This window comes from Poecilia latipinna, unplaced genomic scaffold, assembly GCF_001443285.1.
Source record: "Poecilia latipinna isolate Pla-1442-1.1 unplaced genomic scaffold, P_latipinna-1.0 Scaffold1763, whole genome shotgun sequence".
Taxonomy (NCBI): Eukaryota; Metazoa; Chordata; class Actinopteri; order Cyprinodontiformes; family Poeciliidae; genus Poecilia; species Poecilia latipinna.
The window spans coordinates 25,363-38,464 of record NW_015114379.1 but is presented as its reverse complement, the minus strand read 5'-3'; the positions used below and the strand labels follow the sequence as shown (position 1 = coordinate 38,464).

General features: G+C 38.0%; 1 protein-coding gene across 6 annotated transcripts in view; it reads right to left on the bottom strand.

The window, feature by feature from the left end:
• Nucleotides 1-2,294: 2,294 nt before the first annotated feature.
• LOC106965089 (ankyrin repeat and IBR domain-containing protein 1) overlaps nt 2,295-13,102 on the bottom strand; it is a 35,869-nt gene continuing 25,061 nt past the window's right edge. For all 6 annotated transcript variants that reach the window (XM_015060982.1, XM_015060983.1, XM_015060986.1 and 3 more), the window contains 5 exons: nt 12,790-12,968; nt 12,625-12,676; nt 6,622-6,733; nt 4,466-4,509; nt 2,295-3,986 (listed from right to left, as the gene is read on the bottom strand). In XM_015060982.1, coding sequence (XP_014916468.1) covers nt 3,105-3,986; nt 4,466-4,509; nt 6,622-6,733; nt 12,625-12,676; nt 12,790-12,968 — 1,269 coding nt within the window. In that variant the 3' untranslated portion in view covers nt 2,295-3,104. The remainder of the gene's footprint in view (nt 3,987-4,465; nt 4,510-6,621; nt 6,734-12,624; nt 12,677-12,789; nt 12,969-13,102) is intronic.

Here is a 13,102-nt window from a genome sequence, read left to right as displayed (position 1 = left end):
AATAAAAATACATTTCATTCAATGTGCTTTCTTTTATTTTTTTTTAGTTGTATCAGGCTTGTAGCTTGCAGGGGTTTTTTTTTTATATCCGTGTTCAAAGATCAAAATACCAAAAAGAAAAGAAAAAAGCAAGCAAAAGGCATTTTCAGTTTCAGAGCAGTGATGACAATATGCACACATGGGAGAAGTGGAAAAAACAAACAAACCCTGATATACAATCAAACACTTTACTCACTCAGTTGGCTCAGACACTGATAAAAAAATAAAAAATAAAAAGTCACTTCACCAGCCAAACGGTGTGCAATCACACAAGAGGAACATTTCAGGTAAGCATCTGATCTATTTAATATGGTGAATTTGTAACATTTTGTACTGTAAAAAGTATACCTCACTTTTATAGTGGGTTTTGCACAATTGAAAATGTTTATACAAACATCCGTTGCCACTTTATTGATCTCGGCTCCATGAAAGCAGTCTGTCCTCTCTGTGGCAGAGGCTGTGTTGCATTTTCTAGCCTCATCCTTGGGTTGTTCCTTCCCTTGAAACCAACTTTATAGTATTTTCATATTCTGGGCACGACGAGTGGTTTGTTTTCACCTTTAATAATCTCACTGCCTTTTGCTGCACAGAAACTTTAGGGGTAGTAAGAGTGCTCACTTATTTTTTTTTCTTCTCTGTTGCCAGCAAGTGGTGCCAATTTGACACCACTCCTTTTGAAAGGGTGTTTTTTTTCCCCACCGTCAAGATAACAATCTGTTTTTAGTTTGCAACAATAGGCTGTCACCTTGTACGGTTTGATGACAGATCATCAACCATGTCGTAGTGGAGTGGGACTCAAAAGGCTGTTTTTATGTAGAAAAAAAATCATGATTTAAAGTAACTTGTCTGATTTGACTAACAATGCTGAGGATGTTTTTTTTCTTCCCCTATTAATTTTTTTTTTGGCTTTAAAATATTTTTGCCCTCAAGCAACTCAACTGATCCGAACAGGACTCCTTTGACTATTCAAATATTTTTTTTTTTTTTTTTTTTAAAGTGACAGCTACCAACACAGTAAAACTTAACACAGTTTATTGGCATCACACATCAAACAGTTTTCATATAAAGAGGAAATGTATCAAGTATAGACTATGAAAGTGCAAACAGCATTTTAAGAATTAGTTGCTTTACAATAGAAAATCCTAATGAGTTACAAAAAGTCATTTCTTAAAATAAGTCACCTAGAGATCAGAGGTGAAGCAGAAGTAAAGTAGAACCTTCTTGAATTGCAACCATTACAAACCCAGCATACTATCTGACCAACAACCACGTCTCCTGTGGTTAGGACCCTTGAATCCATCATAGCTCCATCATCCGTATGGCACTGACAGTTTAAATACTTGAGCCTCTTAAGAAAGCAAAAGAAAAAAAAAAACAAATCTGCTGCTAGAATTAGTGTTCCTCTATGTGTCAACTTTTATAAAAGCTAATTTACTTGAATCAGACATGAGTCTGTACATAAACAAAATGAGTTCTTTAACGTCAAACATGATTGTTTTTCATGTCGAGTTATTCACAAGTTATTAATAAAAGCAGAAATACCTACGTTATATTGCAACTTTCCTCAGATACATGATACACATACAGTCTGTGAACGTACTTCAATGATACAAATGATTTGCCTTTTTTTTTATCAAATAAACGTAGGGCACAGGATACTCACAATATTTTAACAGTTACACATTTTATCAAACCATTTAACAATCCGTTTTGTCCATCAGTGTATCGTGTGAACGCACAAAAAGCATCATGCTACAAGGATCTGGATTAAAAAAAAAAAAGAAAAAAAAAAGACTGGAGTTTGTGTTTTCCCACCAAATGTCAGGAGAGAGACACTTCTTTAAGGTAACAGGTGTTTTTGTGTCTGTGTGAGTAGCACTCAGAAGAAGGTGGGGAAAAAAAAAAAAAAAATCATGAAGACTGACATAAAGGCACTGTAATTTCAGCTTCACAGAGAAGTGCTTCAAAGATATGGATTCCCCATTCACACAGTTGGGAATTTCTTTATGCACTACCCTGCAGAGATTAATCCACCTAAGCACGACTTGAGCAGTAATAATTAATGAAAATAAGACTGGAAGTGATTGCCTTGTTTTCTTATTGGCTGACCTCCCCTGGTGCATACGAATCAGACCTCTCGTCTTTCACATTAAACATTCAGCTCAAACATTATTTTCACACGAGCTGCAACCGAATTCAAAGCATTCTTCTTCAGAACGTGGGAGCCGAATCAAACGGAGCGCTCCCCTTCGCCCCCTCTCTCCCTCCTCTGGATCTGTCAGCGGTTCTCATTTTTAAGCTCTGAGGACGCTTCCTATTCAGGCTGAACCTCTGAGATGAATAACCATTGTCAAGACCATTCTGAAATATTTTTGAGCAGGCCACCTGCTTTTTCAGTTGAGCAAATAACCTTTTTTTTTCTCTCTCTCTCTCCTTGGAAGTTTCTCATAATATCCACTACTACTTCAGTTTCACACAGCACGCGAAAGCTTTTAGTGAGCGGGATTTGAAAAGAACACTGAACCACAAGCTCAAACAAAAATATGGCTCAGGATGTTCACATTTAGGGTTTCTGAGATTGTGATAATCAGGCACAATTTGCTTTAAAAAAATCCACTTGGTGACTGCAAACTGTGCTTTTATAAGTCAGTGTTTGGCACCTACGAAGAAAGAAGATTATTTGGACCGCAATGAGAACCATCTCTCTATCTGCATCCTATAGAAAATGTTGATGTATGGATACAACAGCAACATTTAATTTTCATCAAGACAGAATTTCTAATTTGTTTCAGATCATCTTGGTGCGTTCATTGCAGTGTGTGCTCACGATACTAAAAAAATAAAATAAAATATAAAATAATCAGTGGTCTGGTTTCACTGCTGGCCTACAGTTCCTGCACTGGATTTAAACTGTAAATGCTTCTTTACACGCTCCCTAGCAATGAATAGCCGACAAATTCTTCATTCGCAGTACATTCTACACCAGCAGCTCCAGCAAAGCTGCTTTCCAATCTGTAGTGGTTTTTGGACTTCAGTGAACCTCCTCATCATCCCAGCCAGGCGGCTCAAACCAAGTGCATGTGGTCCTCCCACTCAGAGGAGCTGGTGCTGGGCAGCTGGTCAGAGGCATAGTCAGAGCGTGGACTGTCAACATGGCAGCCCTTTGAGCGCTCGCCATGCTCTCCACTTCCATCAGGCGCCGCAGTGTAAGGTAGCTGCATGGTGTCCAACCCCACCAGATCCAACTGAGTGGGCCTCTCGGCGACGGCGCTCTCCTTCTCCTCCGTGTTGCTTGACCTCTGCGTGCAAAACCCCGCGTCTGCCATCGCCTCCTGAGGTTTTCTGTCGTCCAGGAAGCCGATGAAGCCGCCTTTCTCGTTGCCTTGCAGGCATCCTTCTCCGCGTTCGGGAAGCGGAGCCACGTTGGGGTCGGTCGGTGGGACCAGGGTGATGCCCTGCGGATTCATGTCGTGAAACCAAGCCATGATGTTTCCAAGCAGATTAGCATTCGTCGTCAAGGCAGATGACGACGACGACGGGTCATTGCTGCCGCACGTGGTCGAGTCCGTGGAGGAAGAGAAAAGGCCAGTGGAGGAGTTGCTGCCCAACAGAGCGGCTGCTTTATGCGCCCGGAGACGGATGTCACAGTGCTCCACGTAGGGGAAGCTGGGGCCGGGAGAGTACTGGCTGCTGATGTTGCCCAGCCTGGCCAAGTTATCGGCTCGCTCCAGCAGTTCTGAGCTGCTGAGAGAAGCTCTGGGGAGGACGTCGACGCCCGGAGGGGCCTGCTCAAGTCTGGAAGGCAAGGAAGTACCGATTGCACCAAGCGAGGCTTCGTTGGCGAGGGCGTCATGATCGGAGCCGATCTCCGTCATCCTCGAGTCTTGGAGAGAGAGCTGGATGGCCAGCAAAATGTTTGGGTCATCCTCATCCAGGGAGTCCAGACCCTGCGAGAGCAAACAGGATGCAGGATATCAACAACGCAAGCTGAAAACTACCGTCTGTTTTAGGGGTCTGCAACCTGCAGCTCCAGAGCCACAAGTGGCTGTTTCCACAATGGCTCTTAATACCACTGGCTAAAAATGGACAGGAACAATTTGATGTTTTTAAATAAAGATACAACAAAAGCAGGATTTTAACTGTGTTTTTCTGAAATATTTGCACTCAATTTCCATAAAAGAAAACACAAAAGGTACCAGCAATGCTTCAAGGTGCGTTTCTCTTGTCACTACAGAAATCTGATAAAAAAGAAGATATCTCAAGCCTAAGTCATTTTGTTTTTTTAAAGAAACTGTTTTATTTTAATTAGGCTAATGCCAAAGTAAAGAGAGCATGCCACCTGTTGTAAATATTGATTATTTAACCTGAAATGGTTTCCCAGCTGAAAGCCTTGAGCTCATATGAACCCTGTTAAATGTGCACTCACCATCAAATGACCTTGTCTGCGGCCACCACCAACATCCTGGGCTTCTTTTGTTGGAAATAAATAAGACAAAAAATAAAATAAAAACACACACACACACACACGAGTCAAAATTACAGTCATTAAGCCGACTCCACAGTTGCTCCTAAAAAGCAATTTAATTCATCAGCAATTATCACATGTGCTCCATTTATTCCCAGTTTAGAGCACATGGCTACAACCACCTGGCAAACTTCTGACCTTCAGAGTTTAAGCAGAAAATGTACTAATTATGAGCATTTAACTGAAATGAATAAATGGTCCTTGGCACAGCAGTGAGTCTTTGCAGCCTTCTGAAATGGCAAATCACCTCACACGGCCAAAATAAATGTGATGAACAAGACAGACTGATTTAAAATACTGGGTTGTTCAGTTGTAATTTTCCTGATTTTGTTTATTCAAATAAAGAAAAAAAATGCTGGATTACTTTGGAAATTAGCTTTGAAGTTCAGGATATTTAAAGAGAAGTGCTAAATGCTTATAAGCAGTTATAATCCAACTTGGAGTAGAAACTTTTTTGGGGTCCAAACTTTGTACAAATTCAAATTAGTTGGTCCAAGAGGATGAAAGTAAAGCTAGGCCACCTTCTCAGGTGTCATCATGCCCAAGTTGACATCCGAAATAAATAGTTAAATGTCTTCACCTAAATAAAATATGGTTTAGAAGTAAGTGTAACTAAAGAAATCTATGGAGTCTCCGGAGTAGTGCCTCTCAAGAACTTTTACAAGTAGGGATAAAATATTACAAAATCAACATGTATGACACTATTGATATTTAGGACACACCCTAAATATTATCTTTAGGGTGTGCCCACTTCTAATATCAGATTAGCTAAGTTAGTCTTGTTATATTTTCTCTTTCATAAATTAGATAAATCTGAATAAATGTCACATTATATATGGAAAAAAGTACAAAAATAAGGATCATGGTTTTTCATTTTTTCTACAACTTTACAATAATCATAACAGAACGCACTTAAAAACTCCACAACTATGTATCTTTGTCCTGTTTTTTAATATACATATACAATTACCAATAGTAGGTGTCCAATTAGTTTAAACAATTTTCCTAATGTCGGAACAGGCAGCAAAAAAAGCAACACTCTTTAACTAAAGCGAGCAGCAAGAAGAAATCTTGCTAGTAACTGAGGACGATTCTCTGTTGATTTTTAACAAACATAACAAAAAGGGGACAAGAAAATAACAGCATGTTGTGGCCCCTGGCCTCTTGAGGCTGTGCAGGTTCTTTTGTGTTATGCAGGTTCAGCTGGGAGAGCACACCTTCCTGATTGGCTGCCTGAGGGCTGCAGGAGAGCAGCTACTCCATTGGACCAGCAGAGGCTTGTCAAGCCAATCAGACGTTGATGAGGCTCACCTGCACCATACAAAAGGCTCCTGAAAACATTCCTCCAGGGGGGCGGCTAGTAGGAAGAGGGGTAACACTTTATTTGAAGGGGGGTGAATAAGACTGACATGACACTTTCATAAACATGACATAACACCTGTCATGAACATGAATAAGCCTTCATGAATATTTATGACTGTTGTCATAAAGCGTCATTCGGTAAATTATGACACTTTTAATACAAAGTTGACATTATTCAAAATGTCTTTATTATGACAACTTGACATTAACCAAGAAATCATTACTGATATAAATTTGTTATAAATGTATTACTGATTGCACTTTAAAAATGAGGTAACTTTATGTTATTAAATTAAAGGTAAAGTTTAAGCAGTTTGTTTGTTTGCTAAAGCAGTTTGACTTTGTCGTAATTTGCTTTCTCCAGCCAGAAGCTCGTGTTTGGGAGGCTTGGTGCTCCCCTTTGTGTTCCTTTTTCTTTCCCCCCCTCCCCCCTTTTTGGGTTATTTTGAGTTTACTTTGAATTGACTTGTTTGGGCATTTTGTAATTTAATTTGCACTTAACATTCTTGAATTTGTTTGTCCTTTTGTTTGAATTGGGTTAAATTGTATTGTGTTTTGTGAAACCATCTTTTTTTTTTTTTTTTTTTTTTAATAAATCATTTTACATTCCACTTGTTGTCTCTGGACACATCTTTATGTTACACCCCCTGATCCCCTAGACCTCGGGGAGCGGCGAAGTCGTAACACAGCAGTACCTAAAGTGGAGTTGCTGAGATCATCAGGGTCAGGTGTGTTACTTCGGACACTGGACATGTCCCCTCGTCTTCGCTGCCGATGTCTCCTTCTGTACTGGAACTCTGCATATTCCTTTAAGCAAAACCAGGAAATGCCATTAACATTAGAACAACTAACCCCAGTAGCGTTTGTCATTAATAACCAAAAACGATCTGTAAAACTGGCCACTTTGACTCGTATGTTGAGTTTGATTGGCTTTACACGTGCCAGTCTAGTTCTCAAAGTGAGGAAAATACTTGAGTCCTTTTGTTCTCCAGACCAAGCCTGGAGTTACTGGACTCAGAACAAAAGAAGTGGAAGGAAAACGTTTGGGAAGTTCTACTTGTTCAAAACTAACTCATCTCAGGGTAATACCTCAATGATTTTTCGACTGATTTCTAACTAGTGTTATTTTACAAATGGGAAAACATATTGAACGCATCTCCAGATGGTCGATGGTTTGCATGTAGCATACATGCACCGTAGGCACTTCTCTCTTTCTCAGAAACAAGAAGCAGCAGCAGCCGAACCAGAGGTTTATGGTTTGATATATGAAACGGTCATAAACTGAACATCCAACCTTACAATTCATGTACCATTTCTTTGACATTTGCTACAGATTCACTTCTAATGGGCAGAAAGTAATGTAGCACCCAACGTTCAATTAGCCAAAAAACCATCTTCTAATACAGTATTTCTCTTTATTACAGAGAGAGAGATAGAGACTGTGCTGCACATCATCATTATAGAAAGACAATCCAGTGCAATGTGATACTAATGAAATGTACCACTCACTGGAGCATAAATGTTGCAGAATCAATTAAACAAATCTCTTAATGCGAATGCACAGTTTTTAATTGTGAGATAATCTATAAACATTTAACTGAGGAGTAATAATTGAACAATGTTAATATGATGAGGATAAAAGGACTGCGAGCCAATAATGGTATATACGAATTGCAGGTCTTTTATAAGAGTGATGCACCTAATTTAATAGATGAAAACTTAAAAAAATAAAATAAAATGTATAACCCAGAACATCAAAGGATTTCCCATAAATATTACTCCTGGGTGATTCAATAGCCACCAACACTTCTGATCATTAAGTGTATGTGTGTGTTCAACAAAGTAATGAAAAAATAATGTTGATTTGCCTTCACAGTAAACTCAAGCTGATGTCAGTTTGGAGTTGAAGCTCTAAGATTTGGAGCTGCTACATGGCCAAACGCTAAATAAATAAAAATTCCAATACATCTGCCATAACGCTCCCACAACTAGTTAGTGTTCTCATGAATAAGTTACACGTCCTGCATTTTTTAGATCCCAATATTTAAAACTTCAAAAAACGACCAAGAGTATTTCTCTCAGTCAATCTTCTCATTCATTAGCAAACGTCACCGAGTCACATTCATATATAATCAAAAAGACTGTCAGCCAAATTCTGGCTTTTATGTTTCCGCTTGAGCTAAAAATAGCCCTACTATGAAGCGATGTGCCGGCATTGTAAGAAGCATGGAGCGGGCCCATCTGTAGCTGTGCCTGTGAGGCGGTGTCAGCCAGCTTTGATTAGTTACCACGGTGTTCCAATTAGCTGCTGCAGCAGAGAAACGGCAGCTCTTAATCAGGGGACGGAAATTTTAAAAAGCATCTGGTGAGAATATTTACTTTGTGCCATTAGAAACACAAGCCCATACTAATCTGACAACAAAGTAGCCTCCAACCCGGTTTGTTATTTAGAGGCATGAGAGAACAAGGAGAGGAGGTGAGATGACCATCTGATCTGCATGTGCACTGGTAATTTGTTCTTTTGAAGAGGCGCAACGCTCCTCTGCCTCATTAAATCTGTTCCCCTGCTTTGTGTACTTGTGCTTCAAATGGCCTTCAGATTACAGCGTACTTTGCTAAAAATGAAAATGATCACAACAACGATCTTAAAGAGTGATGGATAATGGTCTTGTAAAATCTCGTTCTGTTGCATTTACGGTGACGGATGCGTTGTGGGAAACTGAAGCGCCGTGGCAGGCGAGTCAGAGGTGACATTGTTACATGCCAATTTGGAGGGCATTTTTCTACCCTAACATCAACCTAAGTGATCCACACTTTTCAAAACCCGGCTCTCACGGAAAGAAGATTACAGACCCTGTGCTGCGTAGAGATGCATGGCGAGGAGGAGTAAAATGCCTGAGCCTCCTCGTGGAAACACTCTGCTGTCAGTATTACCGCGGAGAGGCTGAGATAAAACATGAAAGACGATGTTAATATAGCAACAAAGGATTTTTTTCCTCCCCTTATTTCTTCGGGAGCTGTTTGATACCAGCTTTCAGCAAAATAATCTCTGGTCGTGGGTCTTATTATTGTTTTATCTACGGACAACTGCGGAGAAATTATTGGCAGATTTTCTGTTTATCATTATCCAGGAACACAAAGTTTACACACATTATTTATATTGAACTAAAACATTATTACAGTTCTAATATTAGCATTCATGTTTTGATACATAAACACGCGCAAGATAATAGTGTTTTGCCATCATTGCTTAACTTCAGCCACCTACTTAAAAGAACTAATTAATAAATCAGTATTTAACTACTGAGACCAATTTATAGTCTGGCGGCTGAAACAATAGATTGCCTTATTATATGTACTTTCTATTTCAGGAAATATACAATGTGATGGAAGACCAAAGAACAATCTTAAATAGGCGACTACTAAATTTAGAAGTTTAGAAAAAAAAAAAAATCTGTATATTACACAAAATATCAGCTCACATTGAAACTGAATCTATTTTAGAAAAATTATAATCAAACTGTCTCAGCTTGTTGTAATTTATTGTCAAATTGTTTTCACGTTATATATTCCACTTTTATTTTTGTTATTGTTGCCTATTTGTCTTGTCTAGGTCATGATTGTGACAGGGGTCTTGATCTCAATGGGTTTTTATCTGGTTAAATTAAAGTTTAACAAAAAAATAGGTTCCTGTTTAACCTCCACAGAGCCCTGTCCTCAATCCTATTAACAACACATAACCTATGATGAAATATTACTATGTTTCATAACTGAGGAAAAAAAAACAATTTAAGGGGACATTTGAATACAAATCAAGGTAAATGTTTATATTTGAGCTAGCATATGATTTTAGTTTTCAGTGGATTGGAGAAATGCACAATAATTTAAAACTCCTTATTTTCAAAACTTCCCTAAGTTGTATGTCATCAGTCCACCATGAAAAAACACTTTTCATAAATACATGGGGAATATAATTAATATAAAAACCATGTCCATATTGGCTGTATATAAACTTCTGACCAGAATTGTAGTAAAGGAGTAGATTTCTCTATTAAGTCTGAAAACAAAAAAAACAAAAAAAAAACAAAAAAATTACGGGATCAGCACACATGAAAATTCAAAATAAAAAATCCTGGGATTTCATTTTATATTTTAAGTAGATTTGCATAGACGTGCATTTATGGTTTCAGTTGAGCATGCAGGAGAAATATATGTTTTTAACAAGCACCTGAGAAAAATTCTTGACATTTATTCTTCTGTCAGCTGACCTTTTTCACTGGCAGCGCAGCGGAGAGGGAAAAACTCTGAGGTATTGGTGATGGACACAGTTTAGACACAGGAGATCATTCTTTGTAAATACCGTTTCACTGAAACTGCTTTTTAGGTCATGTAATAGAACTGATCCATCATCAAAATCAATCTTTTTTTTCTTTTTTTTTTAATATAAATTTAAAACTATACATAAAATAAAAAACTTCCACAGGGAATGACAACCTTACATTGTAGAGAATGAAAACAAAATATATTATTTAAAGACTACAGACAGAACAATACTTATCAGTCTGTGTGTTTATATAGTCTACAGCTCGAGTGAAAACCAAAATGTCCTGATAACTGTATGGGTAAAGACGGTAAGACGATAATCGAAGCTGATAGTTTTATGACTCTAAGTGTTGACCACAAATATCTGTAACTAATGCGCTATTACCCAGAGACCCATACTCGGGTTTTTGCATGAGTGTAACACTTTTAATCATTGAAGAGCGCACAGGGGAACACTGTGCCATCTGGCTTGTTCCAGTGTGCAGAAAGCAATGGGGATCTTTGGACTGTCATGGTTTGTCAGTGCTGCTTCAAAGCACATGCTTTAAACAGGAATGGGAACAAGGTTTAGATGTTTGTTTTAATTTCATACGAAGGTCTTGAGCTCCAGTAATCAACTAAATCAGCAATTTATTAACTGTCATTAGCTGTGATATTAATAGAGTAGTGGTACAAATACATTAAGCAAATTAAGCACCTTCCAATCAAAAATAATTTATACTAAGAAATCATAGGCATTGGAGTTATGCATGTTGCTTTACCACTTCAAATCTAAAGTAAGAGCTTGATTACTGAAGAGCCTTAATGAGCAATATAACTTAGCTTGTAGCAGGTTAAGTCTGTTCATTTGGCATATGGAATTGCAACCATTACCACAAATCAGTGTGCAAAATTGCAAAGGATTTATTTGACTCAATATTTGGTAGGGTGTAATAATAAAGATGTTATACATTTACCTTTTATATTAATAATATATTTGGCTAGTTGGATGGACCGCAACTGTCTTCAACACTCACAATGGATGTAGTTCATGAAGAGTACCGGGCTAAGTCTGTTAAGTCAGTAATGTCCCACCACTGACATTTTTAATTGAAGAATATTTTCATTCGCAAAGAAGTTTCTCATAGGAAATGAAGTCTCCTTCTCGAGAGATAGAACAATGTAAAAATGAACAGCAGTTTTGAATGAAAAAAACAAAAAACATGTCAAAAATTGTTTATACCCTTTTTAAATAACGCGTGTAAATCTTTTGGCATTGTAGCAACCGAATCACTCTAACAGATTAGCCAGCTTTCTGCCTGGTTACATAAGTCCTTTTTTTTTTTTGTTTGGAAAAACTTATTTGCTACAGACAGAGCTTCCCCAAGAACTATAGAAAGAAAAGCACAGCCACTCTGAAAGTGACCTCTGAGCAAGCAACTGAGGATAACCTGAACAACCAGTAGCTGATAAGACAAACAAGCTACCAAAGTGTTTGGGACATGAAACTGATCAGTTCAGAAGAGGCCTCCTCTTAAGATGAAATTGCCAGCAAACAAACACAGACCTAACACTTCAGTCAGTTCCAGAACACCATTCACCTGCCTTTTTTACTATCAAGAAGACTCTGAGGTTTTGGAAAACCACAACACAATGCCAACTATCATTACCGAGGACAGTTTCAAACAAATGTGAACATGTTAAAAAGATGTGATCAAGCTTTGAATGACAAAAAAAATAAAAAATAAAAATACTTAAACTAGGAAAAAATGTGTTCTACACTTATTAAACCTTGTTACTTCATGCCCTTTCATAAGGGTCAAAATAATAAATTTGCAGATCAGCCATTGACCTTTTTCACATTACAACTCGAGTCAAAATGAAACATTGGCTAATGTTTGCATCTTCTGCTAGAAGTTTTTAAGGTCAAGCAACCAATAAAATTTACATTTTGTTGATTTGTACGCTGAAGTTTTGTATTTGACGGTTTCCATAAAGTATGTTCAGCCATTTGCAAAGCAATAATGAATATATTTAGACCAAAGCATCACATAAATATCTAAATATTATAATGCTTACTCAAAATACAATGCATCAAACCAAGATGCATCACTTTTATCAATGGTGATTACTGATTGATAAATGTGGCAGCTGATTCCTTGTCACAACTTTTCCTGTGCTGTACTTTTTGTTGTGTCTCGACATGCATGACTTTGTTACAAGTGTTAAGATGTACTGAAATAATTAGAAGTCACTTCAAAAGGACAAAAAACAGTTCTATGGTAAATTTCAATGATATGCATCAGTGAAATACACATTATTTGGCTGAATTTGTTATATAGTAAAACGAGTATATTCTTGAGCAGAGTAGGTATTTTAAACAAACAATCCTTTACCTCAGGTGATGCAAAGCCTAAATATTCCCAGTCCCATGTTCCACCTGCAAAACTGTTGGGAAAAAGACCGAAAATGATATTAATAAAATAATTATGTACAACTAACATCATAAAAATACATATAAATATTTAAAGCATTTAGTGATCTGCCTTTCTGTACTCTACCTGCGTCTGGGGGCTTCAGGAGAGTCATTTGGAGCCACTCCTCTTGCCACTGAGGCCAAAAACTCTTGTCTTTTCTGCTGTACAAGACATGCAGCTCGGATGATCTTGTGGCGTGGAGTTCGCAGGTAGGGCCTGTTGACCTTCTGAGCCAAGTCCTCAGTCACCATTTCCAAGTCGGTCTAAGAGCAAAAAGATGGTGAGCTGGCGGAAAGACGGTTCCCGAGGAAAGTTAAATAAGTGTCTTTAGGAAATGTAAGCAAAGTTTAAAGTTCAATATATCTATGTGTCCCAAGGTTACTCCAACAACACTCTG